At 47.8% G+C, this 25,360-nt stretch overlaps 1 protein-coding gene across 1 annotated transcript in view; it reads left to right on the forward strand.

The window, feature by feature from the left end:
- The window catches only part of Reep5 (receptor accessory protein 5), a 25,058-nt gene extending 2,573 nt beyond the window's left edge, over positions 1–22,485 (forward strand). Inside the window, exons 3-5 of the mRNA XM_052155176.1 lie at positions 11,896–12,034; positions 19,845–20,013; positions 22,311–22,485. Of these exons, the coding sequence (XP_052011136.1) occupies positions 11,896–12,034; positions 19,845–20,013; positions 22,311–22,360 (358 nt within the window). The 3' untranslated portion in view covers positions 22,361–22,485. The remainder of the gene's footprint in view (positions 1–11,895; positions 12,035–19,844; positions 20,014–22,310) is intronic.
- Positions 22,486–25,360: the final 2,875 nt, after the last annotated feature.

The following is a 25,360-nucleotide window of genomic DNA, read 5'->3' on the forward strand; positions in this document are numbered from 1 at the left end:
TTTGTAGTACATTTCAGTAAGAGTTAGAAAAACACTAAACACTATAGAAAACACTAAAGAACCCTATAGAAAACACTAAACGTGATAAAGGACACGTAATGATTTAAGCAGAACTTGAGAACGCAATGCTCAGTGAGTACACAGCCCCGCTGGGGTTTGTTTGTATGATGTTCCCTTTCTGTAGGGCCAACGTTCTCACCTGTGAAATCAGCACAGGATGTTGGGTAGCCGCTGGAGCCATCCAAGGGACAGCAGCCATATTGATGGCTGGCTGGATCTTCCCCATAGATCCTGTTCTAATTGGTCTGGTATATGGCCTGGGCTTGGGGGTTTTGAAAGGCTTACTAATCTTTTATAATTTTGAAGGGGCTCTAGTTCTCAGAAAGTGTTGAGTGCCTCTGGTACAGAGTGGTAATAGGAAACACCACAGAAGCGCCCTGTAAGTGTGAAGACAGAGGAAAATGGCCTCTGTTCCGAGAACCATCTAGAGGCCTCTTCAGTGCTCTGCCCTGAGTAGGAGGATAGAGAAAAAAAATGCGTTTGTACACAGCGCAAAGTATCCTGACCAAGTCAGTAACCATTCAAGCAGCCAATGTTAATTTAATCAAGTCTGTTCATTGTGTAGCCATTGTGATTGGATAGCTTTTTTTTGTTTGTAAAGAAAGAAAATCCTTAACAATGATGGTTTTGAGCAGTGCTCGGATCATTGTGTCTAGGGGTTGGGGGGATGGCTCTGGGGTCAGAGTGCTTGCTGTGCAAAATGAGTCCCCAGCACCCACATAAAAAGTGGGGGCTTCATTCATTTGCCTGCGCCCCCAGCATTGCAGGGTTGAGGTAGGCAGACCCCAGGGGCTCACTGGTCACAGTCTAGCTGACACAGCAAGCTTCTGGTTCACCAAGAGGCTTTGTCTCAAGGAAGTAACATGGAGGACGTTGGAAGTGCTCCGCTGGCCTCCGCATGACACTCAGACACGTACACCCGCACACTCATGTGCATACACCTCGCACCCATATCCACACACCACCGTGCTTCTGCATGTCACCATCTGGTTGGGCTAGCCTACCAGCAGGTGATTCGTGAGTGAGGTTTTTTATTTTGACTTCTGAAGGCTGAGAATTCTAAGATTGCAAGCCACCGGCTGATTTGGTGAGCCGATAACTGTTATGTGCTTCATACACGGCACCATGTATGTGGTGTGGTATGACTATACCTGTGGTGTAGTCACATGGAAGAAGAGGAAAGCTCGAGCTGCTTACGTCAGGCAGAGCCCTTATAACGTAATCACCTTCTAAAGGTCCCCATGTCTTCGGATATTCAGTATTGGCTTCCATTAAACCAATTTGTGGGGTACCGAAATCCAGAAGCAGTGGTCATCTTCCGTTCCCGTTACTGTGTACCTCAGTCCCCCAGATCTTCAATCTTCATATCTGAGGTTCAGCTCAGATAGGTTAGCAGGTGCCAGCCATACACCAGGTGCCGGTGTCGCCCTTTAGATATGGCAAGGAATAAGAAAGACACACTCTCCCTTCTGTGTGAGCCGTCTGCCTGTGAGCAGGCAAGAAACAGTAGTGACAGAGCGGTAAAGAAGACAGCCGGGGAGCTTCGTGGTGGAGAGTTACAGGGACGGCTCTTTGGCTGTTTATCTGCAATGCTATTTAAGACCTGAGGAGTAAGCTGGATCCAGCCTGGCAGAAGAAGTGGAGTGGGTCATGGCCTGAGGTGGCGGCGGTGGCAGCCGCCACAGCCTGGCTGTGTGACAGGGAAGAGTGCCTGGGAATGACAGGGAAAGGGTAGGTGACAGAGGGGTCCAGGCGTGCAGAGGATGTGGCTGACCCTGAGTGAGGTGCACCTTTCACTCCAGGTGGTTGTATTTTTTTTCTGATTGTATGAGAGAGGGTATAAGTAGGGGTCACATGATAGATAGGACTTCCCAGATGAAAGGTAGATGACTGCTGAGACCTCTGCAAGGGATTGGTGATCCTGCTAAAAAGTCAGTTTCTTCCCTGCCTTTCAGCTTTCATTCTTGTTATTTCTTCCCCTGGAGCATCATAGGTGGGGGCATAGAAACTTCCCCCGGAGCATCATAGGTGGGGGCATAGAAACTTCCCCCGGAGCATCATAGATGGGGGCATAGAAACTTCCCCCGGAGCATCATAGGTGGGGGCATAGAAACTTCCCCCGGAGCATCATAGGTGGGGGCATAGAAACTTCCCCCGGAGCATCATAGGTGGGGGCATAGAGATTGCATCTAAAGGTCAGCATTGGGCCCACAGATTGCAGGGTGTGGAAATGAAGTTTGGAAAAGCTTACTTGGCCTCCTGCCTTTTTCCATTACTCACCACCTTGAGAAATTCATGGGTGAGGCTCAGGTGCCTCTGGCCCCAGGTCAGGACTCTGAGTGAGCCCGGAGCCAGTGCCCACCCATGGGCCTCCTTCCCAGGGGTGGGGGCTCTTTTTCTTTCTATGCACATAATCTCTTTGAGCCCGTTAATCTCTCTGAATTCAGACATTCTGGCTGCCCCGTCTAGGTAGCCTGGGAGCTAGTTCCAGCCTTTTTGTTACCGAGAACCGTTGACAGCTCTACCTTCATCTCACTGATAAGAAAAGGCTGGATAACAGTGGGACCTGTTATAGAGACAGACCCACCTCTTCTTCCCCCTGTAGCCCAGTGTGTATATGTCAGTGTCCAGCATGTTCACACCTCTGTGCAAATGTCTCCACTGTCTAGTTCTGAACATTTTTTGTCACCCCCAAAAGGAAATCATTAACGGTCATTCCCACTTTCCCCCTCTCGACTCTTTGGAAGCCTTGGCGAACATTCTGTCTCAGCGAATGTGCTCTGTACACTTTACGCGGGTGGACTCCGTGCACTCTGGGCCTCTGTGACGTGCAGCACTGCTTTCAGTGGCCGTGCTCCTTTAAGAGCCCCTGAGACCAGCAGAGAATGGGACTCTGTATCTTCATACAGAGACCTACAAGGACCCCTTGATGGAGTGGCGGGGTGGCCCTGATTCAGCCAGGGCCATGAGTCCCGCCCTGCTTCTCTGTACAAGTGGACCCACGATGCACAGTCTAGTGACGTGATTTTTCTATGTTTATTATTGCCCCGCAGTGGGGAGGGAGAGGGAGGATTGGTTTTCTGTCCTACTCAGAAAGCTTTCGGTTTAAAATTCTGCGCAGACATCTGTGTCTTTTTATTTCCTATGTGCTTAGGACAGTCAGGCTGGCACTCTCCAGAGTTGCCAGAATTCAGCCTTAGAGGTCAGATACAAACCAAGGCCCTTTAGTGTTGAATGTGGTTTAGTTTTTGTTTTCTGTAGGGGTTGAGCACAGGGCCTTGTGGGAACTACTAAAGCATACCACCACTGAGCTAATCCACAGCTCCTTTCCTTTGAAACAATAGTCTGTAGTCAGGCATGGCATGCATATACCTAGCACTTAGAAAGCGGAGCAGGAGTTCACAGTTATGCTTAGCTGCACAGCAGGTTCGAGGTCAGCCTGGGACTCTGCCTTGCACTCCCAAAGAAAAAGGAGGCGGTAAGGGAGGGGTTGAAGAGAGAGAAATGATAGTTTATGGGGACATGCATGAATGCATACACACACACACACACACACACACACACACACACACACTTATACACAGAGGAAAAAGGGACAAGAGATAGAAATGATATGGTTCCCAAGGTTATACAGAGGCCAGGCTTGACCTGCAGCCCTCAGTAGAGACCAGGCTTGACCTGCAGCCCTCAGTAGAGACCAGGCTTGACCTGCAGCCCCCAGTTGCTACCCAGGAATATGACAGGACCTTTGACACGTTAGTGCTCATCTTCCAGACTACAAACACGTTTAGAGTTCATCACTATGGCATCTATATTTAAAAGTTTCAAAATCGCCGGGCATGGTGGCACCACACCTGTAATCTCAGCACTTGGGAGGCAGAGGCAGGCAGATTTCTGAGTTCAAGGCCAGCCTGGTCTACAGAGTGAGTTCCAGGACAGCCAGGGCTACACAGAAAAACCCTGTCTCGAAAAAAAAAAATGTTTCGAACTCTTACATCCACCTTGTGGACATGTTATTTTGTTTTTTTTTTTTTTTTTTTTTTTTTTTTTAATGTTCTCCATCCCAGTTTAAACTCAGCAGAATAAAAATGTTATTTTCTCTGGGCGTGATGGCGTAGGCCTTTCGTCCCAGCACTGTAAGGACAGGGATGGGCTGAGCTCTGCGAGGCCGAGCCATCCTGAGCTACATAGTGGATTCTGGCCCAGCCAGGGTGAGGCCTTCTATTAAAAACAAAAAGGATTTTTTTCCTGAAAAGATTTATTTTTATTATTTTAAATTGTGTGTCTGTGCGGAGCTTTGTGAACATGGTGCAGGTGCAGGAAGACACCAGAGGAGCTGGACCACCGGAGGCTGAAATTACAGGTGCTTGTGACACCTGAGGGTGTCACACATGCAACTCTGATCCTCTGCAGGAGCAGTGTGAACTCCTAACTGCTGAGCCGTCTCTCCAGCCCCAAGATTTTATTCTTACACAGCTGCTGGATACTTGCGTAGCATTTTATTTTGCTGAACATTACATTAATCTTCACAAATAGAGCTCATTTAATGTTCAGAACGATCTTGTTATGTAAATGTGATAGTAACCCCCACTCTTATGGACAGGGAGCAGAAGTAACAGTAGCCTGATCAAGGCTTTGATCGGTGTGTGGGAACTGGTTTTAGGGCCCAAGAAGCCTGCTCCCTGGTCTGGATTTCAGTTAGACGCGTCCCACGTGGCCTTTTGTGTGTCCTGTGGATTCATGCACTAACTTCATGTAGTGTTAACATTTTCTTTTATTAAATCAGCTCTGAGCACATTAGCTTTGTGCAGGTTGTCCCATATCTCTCAGATAAGGTTGCCCTGCCTAGTACATTGGAGGCTAGAAGTATGATTAATTTCCCTCCGTTACCTGTCACGTAGCTGTAACTTGGCACCCAGGTCCGCATGCTATCCATGTGCTATCGTGTTGACAGACACCCCAGCCCCTGGCTCTTAGAGAGCAATCTTAATGAGTCACTCGCTGGTCTGGAACTCATTATCCCCCTGCCTCAGTTCTCCTGTTCTGTACACTTGGCCAAAATTAAACCGCACTTAATAGTTATAAAGCCTTTTTGCTGACAGTGGTTGTCCCTGCGCTTTGAAGATAGCTTCTTCACTTTATGTGACTTGTTTCTGAGTGGCACGTGAACCATAGTATGTGGCTAAGTGTATTGTGTGTGAGACTTTGGAGGCCTGCTAATATGGAGTTGATAATTACAAAGTGTATTACTCCTGGCTTTCCGTAGTAGACCCCCGTCCCACAAGCACACATGCAGGCTAATTAGGAAGAGCTTTTGTCTTTATTTTGGGTGTCAGTCTAGACTGGCTTTGAATTCACCCCAGCCTCCCTCCTGGGTGCTACGTGCTTGTGATACCACACTGACTCTGAATCTTCTTAAATGTTTGATTGAAGATCGCTGAGAACCATTTAGGACTGTGGCCTGGGGTCAAGTGCACGTAGGTCACCTGTGCTGTGACTGAGCCCACCTATGCTGGCCTCCCAGGTCACATTATCCATACTAGTGCACATTTAATGTGGGAAAACAAACAAACTGAAGATCTTATTTACTTCATCCATTTCTCCATATTCTAAGAAAAGTTATATCAAAGTAAAGAAAATTAAGCCATTAGTGTTGCCTGCTGATAAATACCTCTCAAACTTATGATTTGCCAGGCAGGACATAGCCATGGGCAGCACTGGACTACATGGGTTTTAGGATTCATCTCGTGTGTATGGTCACCGTCCATTGTGTACAGCGATACCCATTGCACAGGTCACTTGTACTTACAGACTCTACTGAGCGCAGGGAGCTGACGGTTTTCAGTTTAGTGGCATGAGTCAACGTTGAGCTGCACATAGGCAGGGAGAACCTTGGAGTTGGAAAGAACCAATGTGTTGTTAGAAATGCTTACTGGGGAGGGGCATGGAGATGATTTAGGGGCGGGGCCGTGTGCCCCAAGCCTGATGGCCTGAATTTAGTCCCCAGCACCAGTGTGGGAGGAGAGAGCCGACTTCTGCAAAATGTCTCCTGATCTACATGTGTGCAGTGGCATGTGTGGATACATATGTTCTCTCTCTCTCTCTCTCTCTCTCTCTCTCACTCGCTCGCTCTCGCTCTCTCATCATAATTTTAAAGTATCTAATTGGCTAGCTGTATTTAAGTAACAAATGTGACTTTCCCAAGGAAAGTGAATTGTAACTCACACAGGAGGAAAGTTTCAATAATTACAGTTATAATAAATACTTAAAATAGAACATGCACTTTCTCCCCATAGCTTCTTTCCATTTGCCAGTTTTAATTTGTTAATGATGTAAATAATAGCACATTTGTAATCCAGAATACTGCATAAGAGTTGAGTAGCATTAATTCATATTTATCGTATTTTTTTCAATTGCTTAATCGGCTGTTCTGTGGAACTGGGGATTGAACCCGAGCCCATGTGTACAAGGCAAGTGTGGTAACCACTAAGCTACACCCCTGGCTCCGGCGTCTCCTTCCAAGCGCTGTTGTATTTCTCTCCAGAGAGACTTTGTCTGGAAGAAGAGAAGAACATGGAGGAACTGAGTAGGCCAACAGTTGACATGTAAACACTGAAACTCTGCTGTGCTCACTGAGAACAAACGCTCTGTTGAGATGGAGCGGGCGGGCGAGCGGAGGCTACTGCGGGCTCTCCTCGGGCTTCTGCTTTAGTTTCGAGTGTGATCTGTGTGTGTGGCGCTGGGGTTGAATGCAGAGGCTTGCACATGCTGGGCAGGTGCTGCACCCCTGAGCGATGCAGGCTTGAGCGGGGAGCGTGGAGAGAAGGGTTTCAGCTGTAAGGATCTGTCATTGTGCCAGGCACCCTTCCTTTCCATGTCACTGGTGACAGCCAGGCCTCCAGAACACGCTGCTAGGAGTATCAAACAAAGGCCCTGGGGTTTCCACAGCCGGCTGAGACTCTGAGTCTTCCCCTGGGCTTGGCTTCCCCTATGCAAGGCATCTCTGCCAGTTAACCTGCAGAAAACTGATCTGTGGCTGTGTGAAGAAGGAATGGTGGCCAGGGAGGAAGGGAGGGAGGGAGGGAGGGAGGGAGGAGTCAGCCGTACTGGGTGGCGAGAGGGGCGTGGAGCTTTGCCGGAACTTCTGATGCAGTAATGTTGATGCAGTCCTGGTGCCACTTAGAGATTTGGCTGCAGTATATAAACTTGGATGCTATTAGCACATCCGTAGTATGCAGATAGGAAAAGATGTACTCTGGCTCCATCAAAACAGCTAAAATGAAACCACTTGGGATAGCATGCACAGCAATCACATTACCTGAGAGATGAGGCTGGCCTAGAGGGTCAGTTCAGAAAGGGTCTTGGTTACATGTTACATTTGAGGTCAGCATGGATTACATGAGACCCATCTATTAAAAAAAGTCGTTGGGGTAGTGTTGGCACACACCTTTAATTCCAGTACTTGGGAAGCAGAGCCAGGTGGTTCTCTGAGTTCAGGGCCAGCCTGGTCTACAGAGGAAGCTCCAGGATATACAGGACTACACAGAGAAACCCTGTCTCAAAAACAAAACAAAACTAAACAGGGCTGGAGAGATGGCTCAGTGGTTAAGAGCACCGACTGCTCTTCCAGTGGTTCTGAGTTCAATTCCCTGCAACCACTTGGTGGCTCACAACCATCTGGAATGGGATCTGATGCCCTCTTCTGGTGTGTCTAGAGACAACTACAATGTACTTATATACATAAAATAAATAAATAATTATTAAAAAAAACTAAACAAACAAACAAAAAGAAACAATACACATCCCCAAAATCCCAACTAAACAGCATTATGTAACATTAGAATTAAAAAATTTATTATAAAATGTCTAGTTTCTAAGCAGGGTTTTCTTTTTAAAGCAGCCTTTTTTTTTTCTTCAAAGATGTATTTATTTTTATGTATGTGAGTGCACTGTAGCTGTCTTCAGACACACCAGAAGAGTGCATTGTATCCCATTACAGATGGTTGTGAGCCACCATGTAGTTGCTGGGATTTGAACTCAGGACCTCTGGTAGATCAGCCAGTGCTCTTACCCGCTGAGCCGTCTCTCTAGCCCCTAAAGTAGCCTGTTTTGAAGAGTTGATCCACAGTAAAATTGAACAGGAAGACCAGAAGTTCCCATATACCCTGCCCGCTCTGCAGAGCCAAGCCTGCAGTCACCATTCCTGCTAGAGATAGGAGGAGTTACATTGGGTGTGGACGGACACCTCCGGACCTCCTGGATCGAGAGCTGCAGCTCAGTCGTGTCTGGATCAGGGGATGTTTCTGCTCTCTTTAATGGCATTTACTTAGGGAGGGAGGGAGGACGGTATCTCCTCACGTCTCAGCTTTGGGTTTCTTCAAGTCTTTGACACTCTCCTTTAACATCTTCAATTCTTGGCTTTGTTTGAAAAATACAAGCAAACCCAGCTTCGGAGGCATGAACAGGTAGGTGAGCCCGCACGGAGTGGAGTCAGCCTCAGCCGGCAGCGGCTGTTGAGCCCCCGGGGCCCGAGAGGCTCACGAGTGCCCTTGTGTGCAGATTAGTACCAGGTCAATACTAAAGAAAACAGTTTCCCAGTATATCTTCCAGGGTTGGCCCAAAGAGTGTTTCACCAGTGTTCAAAACCTTCCAAACCTATACACAGGCCTTAGGGGATTTCAGCTGACTCTTTCCTCTTGCAGCACAAAGGATTTGGGGTATATTTAAAATCCAGACAATTCTCTATTCTCCTTTTAGCCTTACTGATAACATTTCCTGCACCAGATCTTAGTCAGGGACTATTGATCTTTCTCTCTCTTTAATTGCTTACCTCCCTATGAGTTTTAATAAAAATTATTATAATTATTACCTACTGTGGACCAACGTAATCTGTGCTATTCAGTGTTTATAAATACATTATGTATACTAACTACTGTAATTGTCACGGCAGCACAGTATTATCAGACACTTGGTAGATGAGCACACTCAAGCCTAGGGAGAATGAAGATCCCCTCCCCCAGGGAGAATGAAGATTCCCCCCCCCAGGGAGAATGAAGATCCCCTCCCCCAGGTTAGAATGAGGGGTGGGGGGATGGGGTGGTGAACTGGTTGCAAAGCCAGGCATAGTGTGCCCGGGTACCCTGACCTAGCGTAACTAGGTTTTGATAGTTTACTTTGTTTAAATAGAAAGTTAAATGATTTCATTTCATCCAATGGGTTATACTCCCTCCCCTCTGTTTCTCTGTGTGTATATATCAAAGGCCTTTTAGTCCCTAAAGCACAGATTGTGTCATTGTTAGAGAAGACTGTTTATAAAGAAATCTATTAGCTAGTTCCTCAAGAGAGAAGTTAAGTGAGCATGTTCACTTAGTGTTTGGTTATAACAAAGCCCCAGAGAGAACTGTCCTCGTAGGAAGTAGTCGTTGCAGTCTGCAGCCGAGGGTTTTTTAAATAAAATCCTCTTCTGCCCCTTTGTTATTAAAAAAGCACCAGGCTAAGCCACATGGTGCCAGTGGTGAGCTTAACCCCAGCACTCAGGAGGCAGAGGCAGAGGCAGGCAGATCTCTGAGTTCAAGGCTAGCCTGGTCTACAGAGTCAGTTTCAGGGCTACACAGAAAAACCCTGTCTCACCCTCCACCCCCGCCCCCAAAGCACTTGTTCATTACAGAGACCTTTAATGAAATCCTGCTTTCCCAGAGCTTAGGGCTGATTTTATGCTCTCTGAAATCCTTCTGGGTGCCTGTTTTCCTCTGTCAGCATACACAGACACGATTTTTTTTTGTTTTGTTTTGTTTTTGTTTTTGTTTTTTTTGCTTGCCGTTGTTTTTTATCCATTATAAAGGCTTCAGAATATTTAAAATGTGTTTAAATAGTCCATCTCCCCCTTTTAAAATGTGTTGTGTGGAGCTTCTATAATCTTAGAATTTTAATGAGTTAGAATCATTTTGATGCCGCTCTGGTCTCTTTGACCTTCATTTTCATAGTCACAGACAGACAGGCAGGCAGGCAGGCAGACACATACATGTGTATGTGCACACACACACACATATTAGCATGGGCAGGTATGCTAGTGCGGTCCCACAATCCAGCACTTGGGAGGCAGAAGTAGAAGGCCAGAGTGAGCTGTATAGCAAATTTGAAGCCAGCCTGAAGTACATGAGGCCCTGTCTGAAAATACCAGCATACAATCGTGTGTGTGTGTGTGTGTGTGTGTGTGAGAGAGAGAATGAGAATTTTAGCCAGTTCATCTTTGAGATGCCTGCAATTCCACCTTTGTGGTTCCTAATTCTGGTCTGTGAAATTGTAGAACTCCTGGCTCCCCAGAGCAGCAAACCACCTTTTCACCTTAGCTCTGTCTGTCACCTACACAGCCCCGCTTCTTCCTCGCCATCTGCTCTAGGGAAGTAGAGCTGCATTCCTAGAACAGGGTGTGAGGCTGAGGACGGAGGAGAAAGGAGCCACAGTGCCGAGCAGAGGTGGCCAGACTTTGTGTCAGTGGTGAGAAAATGTAGTGTAGGCCTGGAGAGTGACAGACCTAAAGGCCACAGGCTCTGGAGAATATTTACCCCGGGAGTTCGGAGTTCAGGATGGGTGTCTACCACTTACGAGGAAGCCAGGCCTGTGCAGAGCCACAGTGGTTGCCCGCTGCCGCTGAGATTGCTCCAGAACGTCTCTGGACCGTTTAGCTGGAGATGGAAAGGAACCAGAAACGTTGGCCCAATAGAGCAGAGGGCATGTAGATGTAGTGCTTAAAAAGTCTTAGTGAATGGTTTTAACTCTTAAGTTCCTTAACACACAAGAATGTTCAGGCGTGCGTTCTAGGCCTGGTGGGGTTGGCTGTTGCAGTGTTACGTTCTCTCCAGTGCTGTTTCTGGGCGCCTTTTCTCAGTGCGGGAATCAGTAGCTGCCCCTCACCTGCAGCCAGTTGGAAACCACAATGGCTACTGGGGTTTTCTTTCTTAGAAGCTAGTAGGGTGGAGCTATGAAGGGGAATCACCGTTGTCAGGTTGGCTCTGCGGTGGGATCGCTGCACAGCTTGCTTGCTTTTTCTTTTTCAATCTTAATGTATTTGGAGTATGTCTGTGTTGGGGGTACCTTACCCTGGCACCCCTGTGGGGGTCAGAGGGCAGTATCAGGCGAGGCAGGGTGTCTTGTTTGCCACGGTGTACACCAAGCTAGCTGGCCAGTGAGCTTCTGTCTCCCCCCTCCCCCCATAAGTAGGAGGGAGTAGAGGCTCTTCTGGGGAGTCACACTCTGAGACTATGGCCTTTCTCTGCTCTTTATTCTCCATGACCTTGGCTTTTCCTAGCACAGGACAAGATCTCTGTGGTACTTCCCCAAAGTAAGATTGCAAACCTCCTATTGTACGTAGTAAACATTAAATGCACATTTTATACCAGACATGTTGCTAGGTGCTGCCATGTCTGATGGTGAGTTGCTTTTCTAATTAAGAAAACGGCTCTGCAGTGGAGTGAGTGCAGGCTCGGGAGGTGGTCCTAGATAGAACCGGGGCTATGCCAGTGTACCAGTGCTGCCTCTCTGCTCTAAGCTAAGTTTCTTCCTCTAAAACCAAAACGAAAAACCAGCAGCAACGACAAAAAGCACCCTACAGGCTATTATGAAGGTTTTGAAATTGTTTTTGACAGGGTCTTGTTATGAGCCCTGGCTGGCCTGGAATCTACAGAGAGCCCCCGCCTCTGCCTCCTGAGCGCTGCAGTCAACGCCTGCCTGCCACAGCCCAGGCGTCTGCTTGAGTTTTTGGTGTCAAGAACAGACTGTGAAAGAGGAGGGACTCTCACTATTTGACGATGCATTTTCTTTTTCGTTGCTTTCCAGAATGAAAGCCATCGAGAGTCCCAACAAAGATGACGACACCCAGTGGCTGACGTACTGGGTGGTGTACGGTGTGTTCAGCATCGCTGAATTCTTCTCCGACCTCTTCCTGTCCTGGTTCCCCTTCTACTACATGCTGAAGGTACGGTGGCGCCTGGCGCCTCTTCCCTCCCACGTGTGTCTCTCCTTTGCCCTCTGTCTCAGACTCCATCTCAGGACCTCTAGGCTAGGAACAGTAGGAGCAAGGGCTTGCGTGTTGGGTGCCAGCGGCTCTTGTCTCAGATTACAGAGAAGGCAGCAGTCCTCTCTCTGTTCCTTTGTCGAAGGCCTTGGCAGAGCCAGGGCAGCCGCGCGTTGCGTTTGATAACTGCAGGGAATGGAAGTCCCATGACCGACACAGATTAATCCTCATGCAGTGATGTGGGAGAGGCTTCTCATGGTTTCAGCATGCACAGTGGTGAATGCGAGTCATTATTTTTAGGAGAAAACCAAACATTTCTGTAATAGATTTGGAGAAAGAAAATCTCCAGTTGGTTGAGAAGTTATGTTGGTAACTTTGGCAGTGTGATAGTCAGAGCTCAGCCCCGCCAAACCTTGTTCTTGGCACAGGACTAGCCCGGGCTGCCAGCATTGGGGGGAAGGACAGGAAACTGAAACTCATTTACAACTGGGTTTCTGCAGGCTTCTGGCTTCCCCAGAGGGGAGCGAGAGGGAGAGAGGTGTTCATTTCAGGAACAGGCTGGTTCTTTTTCAAGCTGTCCTCAGGTGGTTGCCCAGGTGTCTGTCACGGAAGGATGGGTGTGATGTAAGCACTGCCTCTGGTTCTCACACTGCAGACTTCGAAAGCAAGACAAGGTGCTGTGTCCAGCCGTCAGGGGTCCAGGCTATCCTCTGTCCCTTTTTTAAAATTTATTTTTAAAAAATGATTTATTTATTTTGTGTGTATGAATACACCATTGCTCTCTTCAGACACACCAGAAGAGGGCACCAGATCCCATTACAGATGGTTGTGAGCCACCATGTGGTTGCTAGGAATTGAACTCAGGACCTCTGGAAGAGCAATCAGTACTCTTAACCACTGAGCCATCTCTCCAGCCCTCCTGTGTCCCCTTTTATTGGTACAAAGTACGTATGACATCGTTTAAAGATTCAGGTCACTCTGAAAGGTTTTGAAAAAAAAAACCAAAACAATCCATTCTCATCATTCCTTAAAAATACCCATTGTTGGGGCTGGAGAGATGGCTCAGTGGTTGAAAGTACTCGCTGCCATTGCAGGAGATCCAGGTTCGAGTCCCAGCACCCACAAGGCCAGTCACAACTGTAAGTCCAGTTCCGGGGAATCTGCTTCTCTTCTGGCCTCCAGGGCAGCAGGCACGAGGATGCTGTCCACTAGTACCCATAAAACAAGAACAAATATTTTAAAAAACAAAGATCACGTTCCCTCATTTGTGGCAATTTAGCTTTGCCATTTATTTGTCCATCTGTAAATAAGGTGTGGCTTCTGTGCTTTCTTCTGTTTTGTACATTATTTTGAAAGATGAGTTGGCTCTTTCCTCCCCGCATCCTACCGGATTCTTACTGCCTTTCCGTGTCCAAGTCATTCCCCCTCACAAAATTACGACTTAGAAGATGGTGTTCAGCCTGGTCATGAAGTTGGCATGCGTGTAGCACATCGAAGTTTGGGGTTTTCTATACCTGGCAATTGTTACTTATGTACCTTAAGACCCATTTACAGTTAATTTTATTTTTACTTTTATACACTTGCATACGTAAATGCTTTCTAATCTGAGGAAACTTGGGTGCAGACCAGATGGTAGCCTGCTGCCTCCTCACACTTTAGTTTCTTGTTTTTTTCCTGGGTCTGACCAGGGCTCTGCATATGCTAGGCAAGTGCCCCGCCCTGACCGGCTCCGCCCGCTCCTTAGTGTTGATTTCCGATTCTGAGATACAGTCGATGTAGCTGCCTCTGCTATTTGATCTTAGAGAGTCTGTCCACACAGTCCTCCTTCCCTGCGCTCTGACTGTCCAGTTCTTACAATTCCTCATAGTCACGGCCACTCTGCAGGAAGGCCATGTGTTGGGACTTTATTTATTTATTTTTGGTTTTTTTTTTTTGAGACAGGGTTTCTCCGTGTAGCCCTGGCTGTCCTGGCTGTCCTGGAACTCATCAGGCTGGCCTTGAATGCCTGCCTCTGCCTCCCAAGTGCTGGGATCAAAGACGTGCACCACTACTGCCTGGCTTGCAACTTTTATTTCATCTATCATAATTTCCAAGCCTAACTAGTCTTTCTTGGCACTTATTTTAATTTTATTTTACTTGTGTATGAGTGTGTCTGTATGTGAGAGAGTGTGTGTGAGCGTGCTCATGTGTGTGTGTGTGTGTGTGTGTGTGTGTGTGTGTGTGTATGTGTGTGTAGGTCAGAGGATGCTGTCAGGAGTTGGTTCTACATCTTTCATGGGTTCAGGGATCCGCAGTGGAGCCCTGGCCCCGGCTTCCGCAGCTGCCTCACCTCTGAGCGTAGAAACAGTCTGTTGTAGAGTTCTACATCATTTCGTTGTGCTTCTGCTCCTGACAAGGTCTGTAGTTGATTATGTTGTTTTTCTTTAGAAACAGTGTACTCATCCAGTATCTTATTGTTTTGGTCTGCAAACCAGATTTTCCTCCAAGGGATTTATAAACTCTTTCAGGCTGTGGAATAACTGACACGCCCTTTATGTCCTACTTAGCTTTAACTGTGGACTTGACCCAGAGTAGGTGGCCGGAGAAGTGGGTCTCCTGAAGGCTCCCAGTCCGACTGGACTGAGCGCTTGTCTTTGGGGGATCATTTGATCACTAATTGTTGTAGGAGAGCACAGCCCGTTCCCTGGCCCATGGTCCTGGGTTGTGAGAAAGCCAGGTACGTGAGGATGACTGCGCCAACAAGCAGTTCCTCCTCGCCCCCACAGTGCCCCCTTCACGTTCCCTCAGGAGTTACTGCCCTGCCATCTCTGACAGAAGTTGTAACATACCCTTTCGTTCCCTGGGTTGCTTTTTGTGAGACTGTATTGTCACTGCAACAGAAATAAAAATAGGATACTTAAGTTTAAAAGGGGGAAACTGGGGCTGGAGCGATGGCTCAGTGGTTAAGAGCACTGGTTGTTCTTCCAGAGGACCTGAGTTCAAATCCCAGCAACCACATGGTGGCTTACCACCATCTCATCTGTAATGGGATCTGCTGCCCTCTTCTGGTGTGTCTGAAGACAGCGACAGTGTACCCACATACATGAAATAATAAATAAGTCTTTAAAAAAGGGAGGAAGGACTGTCTCCCTCTCCTGCTCTTTTCTTCGCTTTACTTGTGGCGCAGGAAGAGCGGCCATCTTTGTTTTCTTTTTCCTTAAGGTTTTTGCTCAGGTGACCTCAAATTACTATGCACAGCTTGAATGATTGATTTTTTTGTTTATTTGTTTTGATTTTTTGATACAGGGTCTCACTATATAACCCTGGCTGTCCTGGCACTCACTCTGTAGACCAGGCTGGCCTCAAACTTCCAGAGCTCCATCTGCCGCTGCCTCTGCCTTCTAAGTGCTGCTATCAAAGGTATGCATGCACCACCACGGCACACAGTCCGGCTTGCACAATTGATTTTATTTTATTTATCTTTTGAATAATTGATTTTAAATTCAGCCTGTCTCCTTCTCTGGCTATATTGCAAAGGCTTTCCAAGGCCAAGGCTTCCTTTTCCTCTAATTACACAGGTTTACATAAGGCCATCTTATACAAATGCATATTGTATTTTGAGAATATTTCCCTTATTTTGTTTTCCTGACAGTTTTCCTTCTACTTACATGTCATCAGAACATAGATGGTGTTGTGTGTCTAAGACTTAGGTTTCTGACCAGTTCATTGTGGCATAGTGGGAAAGTTGGCACACAAAATCACTTTCTGCAGTGGTGGCTCATGCCTTTAATCCCAGCATTTGGGAGGCAGAGGCAGGTGAATCTCTGAGTTCAAGACCAGCCTGGTCTAAGGAGCAGGATGCAGGACAGGCAGGGCTATACAGAAAAACCTTGTCTCAAGAGAAAAATATTAGTCTCAGTCTCCATGTTTCTCTCCCCCTCCCCTCCTACTTCCCTTCCCCCATCTCTCTTTCTCGTGTGTGTGTGTGTGTGTGTGTGTGTGTGTGTGTGTGTGTGTGTGTGTGTGTGTGTTGCTGGAGATTGACCTCTGGGCTTGGAGCATTTTTAGGCAAGCACAATATCGTTGCGTACATCTCCAGCCTTTGAAACACATTTTAAGCTCTGACGGCGATGGCCCCGACGGTCAGTTCTGTCCGTGCTCTTAGATGGTGATGGCACTGAGCCGCAGACAGGTGCCTGGCTTGTTGTCGAGTGTGGATTCATTGCGTCTGTGCTGATGCCACAGCAGTCTCGGAGAGCCATGTGTGCCCTCCACCCCAGCTGTCAGCACGGGCGCCTGCGGGTGTCCCTAGGAGAGCTGTCAGCCTGAAAGAGCCCTTCATCAGAAGTATGGTCGCCTCTGTGTAAAGAATAGTTCTGAAAGATGGAGTTCTGACGGCTGGAAGCCAGGTTCCCCCTGGAGAGTTGGACAGTAATTAACCTTGTTTTTAATATGAGAACTGGAAAGTGCCGAGGATGGAGGTGGAGAGCAGTGATTACTTTACTGTCTCAAGACAGCTAGAGAGTACCAGGAAGTGCCAGGTGGATAGCAGGCCGATGCTCTACAGAGTAATCACAGAAGACAGAACTCGACAGGTTTGAGCTGGTCCCATCTGCCTTAATCCATCCAGACAAGAGAATCGGCCTGACTGGATTGCTCAAAGGTGGTGTCTCTGTAGGTGGTGGTATTTCAGAGGGTTCCATCAATAGATGATACTGTTGTCCTCCTGATAATGGATTAAAAACAAACAAACAAACAAAAGCATCATGGGGCTGGAGAGATGGCTCAGCAACTAAGAACAGTGGCTGCTCTTGCGGAAGATTCAGGTTCAGTTCCCAGCACCCACATGGTAGCTCACGGCCATCCATCACTCCAGTCCCGAGGAACTAATGCCCTCTTCTGACCTCTGTGGGCTCTGCATGCACATATAGTGCACCTACACACTTGTGGGCAAAGCATTTGTGCAATAAGGCAAATAAATGTAAAAAATAAGAATAAATGATTTTCTTAAAACCCTACAGAACAGAAAAAGGACCCAGGTGTGCTCACTTGCCTAAGCACAGGAAACAGGCAGGCCCTTTTGATTTTTAATCTGGTCAGCCATTAGCATTTCACCTTGGTGCCTTCTTTTGATGTAAATATACGGCCCTGTGAATAGTTTATTCCTGAAAAGGAGACACCCTATGTTAAAAAAAAAAATACTAGCCAGAAACATATCCCTCTCCTGTCTTTGAAGTTTCAGTATCTTGTGCCAGAGTCCAGCCTGCATGAAGGGTCCTGAGGAAAGGCAATGCTAGCGTACGGAGTCTGCGGGGTCGCCAAAGTTTATTGATCTTTGACAGTTCCTCTGTCTCTAACTGCTAATAAAGACCAAAAGCTGCTGGCTTCTTATAATAAACTCTTTCTGTTAGCATCAGGGGTTTAGAAAAAAAGAAGGCTTAATTGTTAGGGCTCCCTTCTCTCTGGCTCAAGAACTAGACAAGAGGTTGGGACTCATTAACTCTTTGTGAACCAGGAAGAAAAGAGAAGAAAAGAAAGAAAATATTTTACATAGGCAATATTTTACACAGACACAGACATACACACCACACACACACACACACACACACACACATTCTGGTTGGATCTGACCACCTATCTCATCAACTCCACAAGTGTTCTTGCATACTTACATGCATACATACTTACATGCATACATGCATACTTACATGCCTACACATGTATGTCTACACAACAGACACATACATAATATATTTGGTGGATGGGCTGAACCCTTCATATGTTTGGTGGGTGGATGGGCCAAGCCCCAGATGCCACACTTTATTTCTTCTCTCTGGCCTTTTTATACCTTCTTAGACAGAAGTCCCTAGAAAATTACCTTAGAGATAAAATGTTACACAAAGGGGAGTCACAGAAGGATGTGGATACTAAGTTCAAAGCAGTATTTCCTTCTTTATACATTCTAAGCAACGGTTTTACTTGACCTCACTTTATCATAGTGCACTCCTGTGGCCTCATCTGACCTAGAGTGAATGTTTTTCCTAGATCACAAATTTGTCCCAAGCCTATTTCTCTTTTTAGTGTCATTGTGAAAACTCATTGTGTTCCTTATTATACAGCCTTTACTACTATTTTATAAGGAGTGGGCACATTTTTTTAAAGATTTATTTATTTATTATATGTAGGTACACTGTAGCTGTCTTTAGACACTGGCCCCGCTTGGATGCCTTAGCTGTCTCAGACGCCCAGAAGAGGGCATCAGATCTCATTATGGATGGTTGCGAGCCATCACGTGGTTGCTGGGATTTGAACTCATGACCTTCAGAAGAGGAGTCGGCTCTCTTAACCATCTTAACTGAGCCATCTCTCCAGCCCCCACGTTTTATTCTTGAGTCTAACTTTATTATATCTTTCTAGCAAAACAACTAAAACCATCTCTTAAAACTTTCTTCCTAAAATTATTTGAATCAAATGAGGAATTCTGTAAAATCATTAGTTCATCTAAATAGCATTAATTCATGAAAGTTCACTTTTATGTTGCTCTGAAGGAAGAGGCATATCAGCTGCATGACCCAGTCCTGAGTTGAAGTCTCGAGGGAGCTTGCCTCTCAGAGTTCACTCTTCATAAGCCATGGTGGGCCGCCTCCAGGACAGTCACCTGCGAGCCTTAGGCTCTCCTCGATGGCTCCTGACAATTCAAGGCCCACGCTGGCCTTGAACTTGTTAAGGAGGCCCTCAGCCTGCTGCGAGTGGCTGGGGCTGCGAGTACTGCTGTGCTCAACTGTACCTAACTAATCGCGCGTGTGCAGGGCGTGTGTGTGCTCCCCTGAGTGTGCGGTGTGTGTGTGTGCTCCCCTCCAGTGTGCAGGGCGTGTGTGCTCCCCTGTGTGTGCAGGGCATGTGCACTCCCCCCCCTCCCCGAGTGTGCAGGGCGTGTGTGCTCCCCCGAGTGTGCTCCCCCACCAGCCTTTTACATGGTGCTGGGGATCTAAAGTCAGATCCTCCTGTCTCCCCAGCCCCTTCTTCATTATTTTTCCTTGGTAGGTTCTTATTTTAAGAAGGATTTCAGTCAGACAAGATGGTGTAGTGTGTGACAGGGACTGTTGTGTAAGCTCTGACCTTCATTTCCAGAACCTATAGTGAGGAGAGAAATGATTCCTGAAAGTCAGCCTTTGACCTTCAAGTGTGTATCTGCACGCACTCACATGCCCCATCTTTCAGATCACACACACACACACACACTCACACACACACACACTCACACACACTCACACACACACACACACACAGTGTAAAACATAACGGGTTCCATTGAGATGCTCCCTTTATTGTCCCCTCTCCCTGTCTTACATTATTATTTGCTCTATTTACCTATTCATTTATTTTAGACATGGTCTCACATAGCCCAGGTTGGCTTCACTTCCCTGTGTAGCCGAGGCTGACCTTGAATGTCTTGCTTCACCTCCACGCATCGATGGAATTCTGGGCTGGTACCGCCATGCCTAGCTTCTGTGGTGCTGGGGTTTAGCCCAGGAGGTTGACTGTGCTAGACGGGCACTGTAAGAACTGACCTGTGGTCCCAGCCTCTCTTTTCCTCTTCCTTCTTTCTTTTGAAAGTCTCTCTGTATAGCTCGGGTTGCTTCGTCTCTGTGGTGCACCTCCCATTAGCCATTAGACGACACTGGGATGCCAGCGGAGAGGTCAGAGACAATGCTGGCCCCGGCATGGGGGAGGGCATGCGTGGAGTCCCCGTGGCCAGGGCTCCTTCTCACCAGCCTCCCGTTCCCTGCAGTGTGGCTTCCTGTTGTGGTGCATGGCACCCAGCCCGTCTAACGGGGCTGAGCTGCTCTACAGGCGTGTCATCCGTCCTGTCTTCCTGAAGCACGAGTCCCAGGTAGACAGTGTGGTGAAGGACGTGAAGGACAAAGCCAAAGAGACTGCAGATGCCATCAGCAAAGAAGGTAAGGCTTAGGGACAGCTTGAGCACTGCGTGGAGAAGACGCCATGCCCTCGGCTCAAGTAACAGGCGTATTGGACCCCTGTCCTCCCCCAGTTCCTCCGCTTCTCCCTCAGTGCAGACTTCAGCCATCATATTAGAAAAGTGACTTTTCCACCGCAGGTGGAGTTTAGAGAACCAGCTAGATAAATGTCTATGTATCCAGTTCAGGTTGGCCTGCAATTAGCAATCGAGAAAATGCCCCAAGACATGCCCAAGGCCAATCTGAAGGAGGCAGCTCTACCTCGGAGGCTCCTCCCTCTGGGCGTGTCAAGTTGAAATCAAGCTCAGCTGCAGTGAAGGCTTCCTGAGTCAGACTTGAAAATTCACCAGAGGAGACCTCAGGGTAGATTGTTCAGGAACTGCTTGTGACAAGAAGCTTGGGACTAGAAGCCATAGAAGAAACCCGGAAGGCCGGCAGGAGCAGGGCCTGCTGGTGGGCGGGGCAGGCCGTGGGAAGGCCCCGGCTTGAGACTGTGCTGCTGGAGAAGTTTGAGCAGAGCAGTGTGATGGGGGCCACTGCTCGGAGTGGACTAAGGGGATGTAGCTCAGTGCTAGAGCAGTTGCCTAGCAAGCGCAAGGCCCTGGGTGGATGTGGACTGAAAAAGGAAGGAAATATAGTCTAGTTAGGATGTTGTGATCTGGCTGGAGATGGTGGCCTCATGGTATGTAGCAGTGATAATAAAGTAGCAATAGTAAGTATGAGATGCCTGATTGCTTTTTAAGGTGGGGGCAGTTGATTTTGCTTACGAGTTAGGCTGGAAGTTTGACAAAGAAGCGAAGGCCAGGACTTACAGCCTGAACAGTTCAAAGGGCAGACTTGTCATTGAGGTGGGAGGACTGGGTAGCAGAAAAGACATCTTGTCCTGGGCAGATGTCTGAACTGTCTATTAGATAGAGACCTGTGTGGAGCAGTCAGAGAGCCACTTGATACAGATGTTGAGAGCCCCGGGAAGGAGGTTTACACTGCCGGCAGCTGCACCAGCCTGGAGAAGCCGATGCTTAGTGTGGCAGGAAAGCCAGAGAGTATTGTTCAGTGAGGTCCTCGTGCCACGTGCTGTGAGGCTAGATGAGAGGGTGACCAGGAAACGTCCGGCAGACTCTGCAGAGGATTAGTGACCCAAAGAAAGCAACCTCAGGGCACTGGGAACAAACACCTATACCTGATTGGAGCGATTTGAGAGACCAGGAGCAGTGAGTGTCCTAAGAGAGCTGGACACTGTCTGGGCGGACACAGGGTCTGGAGGCTCCGAGACCCTCTGTAAGTTAGGAGAAACAGAGCAGGTTTGAGAGTGGATAGGAATGGTAGGGTAAGGGAGGGGAGCTGCTGCCCACAAGCATGTCCTCAAGCAGGCCAGAGACGGCAGCTAGTGCCCCACCGCGGGTCCAGGGCTGGGACCTTTCGAACAGGAGGGGTCGGTGTTAGAGAAACCGGTGGTGAGTGTGCAGCTGGGAGCTTCAGTTTGCTCAGAAGAAAGAGGAAGTGACGGAGGAGGGGAGGCTGGGCAGAACAGGAGGAGGCATGGCTGCTGTCTAGGAAGAGGCTGGCACATGGTATCACGGGCCATCAGATTGCTCAGTTCTAGCTTTGGGTGGTGGAAGCAGACCCTGGAAGAGGATTTAGAAATCGGAAGAAAGTTGACTGGAGAGACGGCTCTGTGGTCCTCTGACGCCATCTGAGGTCACTGCGGAGCTCTGACACAGCCAGCTGAGGAAGACTATTTCCCCCCCTTGATGTCAGCTTTACCTGGCAATTTGAAGTTGTGAGGGAGAGCAGCTGTCAGGATGCTCGTGGACAAAGGGACTCCTCGCCTCTCATGGGGAGACTCTGGGCTCCATCAGAACCAGCTGCCATCTGTGGCATCTCACTCTGCCCCACCCCCATCTCCCAGACACTTCCTGTCTTGGGGGAATAGTGGCTCAGAGAGCAAGCCTATGCGAGTATAGTGTGGTGTGGGTCCTGTCCCGACTCTGGTCACCATGACGATCTCTGCTGCTTTGATGATTGAAGGAGACAGTACAGATGGTCCAGGTGAGGATGTCATATAAGCCTCGAGGCTCCATGACCTTCAAGACTTCTGCTCACGTCTGAGGATTCAGGCCTTGTCCGTTCCCGGAAGCCCCCTTAGCCTTGAGCACAGCCTTAGTGTGTGCTCACCAGCACACAAGTCACCCGCCTCAGTCACCGCGGTATCAGGTGGCCAGGGAGGACGGAGCTTGCATCACAGAAGTTCTTGATATAGTTTTCTTTTCCCTCAACAGTCAAGAAGGCGACGGTGAACCTGCTGGGCGATGAGAAGAAGAGCACCTGAGCCCTGGCTGGCGCCCCTCCCCCACGCCCCATAGAGCTCCGCGTTATGCTAGGGACAGTGGCACAGCCGTTGGATAATGTTGCCTTGGAAACTTTCTGATGTATTAAAAGTGGAATGTGTTGTAATCTGTGTTGCTTTTATTGTCATATATGTAGAGAACATTTTCATTTAGAGCTAACAGAGCAGACAGTACCTAAAATTTTTAAAATATTTCGCTGAGTAGGAAGACACGTCGCTCCAGGAAATACAAACCAGGATTGGAAATCTCTGTCCGCAGGCCCTGTGCTCTGCGGGGCTCACCCTGCATGCGTCGTCTTGTGCTTACAGGTAGGAATCCTTGTGGTCGTGCTTCATGCGGGGTATGATTCTATATAGTTCTGTGTTTTAATGTATCTGCACATGTATGCGTATATGGAAAATGTTATTGTTTGGCTAGAACATGCACAGTGCTTGTGAGGAAGAGGCCAAGAGAGGGTTGTGGACACCACCTGTGACCTGTGGAACAAGAAACCTGCCAAGGTTCTGCAGGCTGAGCTTCCAAGTAACATCGTGGAAATTGGTGCAAGCAAGTCAGACCTGAACCGTGATCACCTTCAGTCCCCCGGGAAACGGTGGCACCATCTCACCTGCTCCCCATCTGAGATGCCGAAGTGTTTTACCTTAAAGCTGGGTAACAAGTGGCCTTAGTCTTCTCCTCCACAAACTTTTAAAACCAATTCAAGGCACCTCCCAAGACATCCTGCCTCCTGTTACAGACATCCTTTAAAAAACAAAAATCGTGATCCCAGCTGGGCGGTGGTGGCGCACGCCTGTGATCCCAGCACTCTGGGAGGCAGAGGCAGGCGGATTTCTGAGTTCGAGGCCAGCCTGGTCTACAGAGTGAGTTCCAGGACAGCCAGGGCTACACAGAGAAACCCTGTCTCGAAAAAAAAAACCCAAAATCCAACAAACAAAAAACAAACAAACAAAAAAACCCCAAAAAAACCACGATCCCACGTAGCGCAGGATAACTCCCAGGTCCTGATCCTCCGGCTGCCTCCACCTCCCAGCTGCCGCTCATGGCCGGCTTGTGCCCCACAACTGGCACACGTGTGCATTCTTGTTCCTGTCAGCAGCGTATCGGGCACTGATGACACCTGGCTCTAAGAGTGTGTCTGAGCGTGAGAATGGCAGGGGCTGACGCCTGTTGTCAACCCAGCAGCGGCTGGGTTAACCTCTCCACTCTTTCATTATGGCCAACCTCGAGGTCTCCTTACTCTACGATTCGTAATTATTAGCACTCCCTTAACACTTCAGCTTTAGGTTTTGATTTGACACAATAAAGTGTAAGTGACTGTCTGCTGCTTGACCGGTCGGAGGCTGGGGTCAAAACTCTGCACTTTGCACTGCAGGCCAGTCTTCCAGCCTTCCAATTAGTCTGAAGTAGACTGAAAGAGTTGTCTACCAAAGTTAACAACAGGAGTTACTTTCAAGACAAATAGACAACAATTCTCCTTCAGGTGACTAAGATCATAATAATCTGATATAAAATATTAACAATACAAAATAAGAGGCACTGTGGTTCTAACATAGGTCACCATGTTGTTTTTCCTGGGGATAGTAGTGGTCATTATGCATTGTATGACTTAGAGGGGACCTTTTTTTAGAAAATAAGAACTATTGTTTGGAGAAAATCAATCGTTAGGCTTTAAGCATTAGTAATATTTAGGTCTTTGTAAGTAAAAGCATGTTTTTCTTGTTGGCAGAATGAAAATTAACGTCTACAGTGTAGCATATAGGAGCAGAGTACTGATATACAAAGTCCTTTATGTGAGGGGATGGACAGGCGGGGAATGTTCTCACGGTTAGTTAGAGATTGTGTTGGTGGAAACTCTGCTGCAGTGAAATAAACTCCGAAAGTAATTTTGCTGCATCAACCCCCCAACTTTCACCGTGGCACATGCAGGGAACTCCTCCCTGCTTCCTGTGATTGTTAGTGGTGCAAAAACATGAATTGACTTCCGCCTGCCTGTCCTTCCCAAGTGAAATAGTGTCAGGACTTCAGAGTGTTGGAAATGAGCTCAGTCTGTGTCTGACTGGAAACAAAGCAGTTATTTGTATCTGAGAGGCATTTCGAAGACATAGGTCCAGAATTCTTGCTAAACTTTCAATGTCCCAAAGAGTTCATGCAGCAACTGTTTCCTGGCATCCCGTCACTTGGACCTGCATCGCTGCTGTTTTGGAGGAGAGTCCTCCCTCTACCCCCGCGGAGAACAGTCATGGCCTCTAAGTAAGTTTTTGCCTGTCCTCGTCATGAGTAGAGATGGTTGTGCCTCCTTACGTGCCCCTAGACTCCCGTGGCTGCCTGAACCTGGAGAGAGTACTGGACTTGTGTGTGACCAAGACTGTTCTTTCCTGTGTGTGCATCTCTGTGACAAAGGTTACTGACTGGACAAAGTGAGAATTAGAATTACAACATATACTCAAATAAAGATTATGTTTATGTGGTCTCTCAAAATATCTTTAACATGTTGTTTTATTACATTTTGTGTGTGGGGGGGGGAGAGGGAGAGGGGAGGGAGGAGAGATGGACATACACATCATAGTGGAGGTCAGAGGACAATCCGGTTCTCTCCTTCAGTCATATGCTGGGACCAGACTCGGGTTGTCAGACTTGGTGGCCGGTGCCTTTACCCACAGAGCCTTCTCTGGCCTCAGGATGTCTTGCTGGGCTGTGTTTCAGAGCAACTGACCTCTTAAAACAGAAACTACAGATGGGGATGACTATAAGTAACTAGCCATATTCAGTGTTTGTTTATCGTATTTATTTTAAATTTTGCTAAGATCTGAGTTAGGAAGAGAAAATTCCCACAAAATAAGATGAAATGTGGTAGTTTAGTGAGAACCGGATTTGTTAGCCCTTCCTGCACTGGGGTCGCACAGTCCCCTAGTGATGGGTGAGTCAAAGCGAGGCTTCCTAAAGCAAACCCACGATCAGCCTGGGTTGGAGGGGACACAGCC

Source organism: Apodemus sylvaticus, chromosome 13 (assembly GCF_947179515.1).
Source record: "Apodemus sylvaticus chromosome 13, mApoSyl1.1, whole genome shotgun sequence".
Taxonomy (NCBI): domain Eukaryota; kingdom Metazoa; phylum Chordata; class Mammalia; order Rodentia; family Muridae; genus Apodemus; species Apodemus sylvaticus.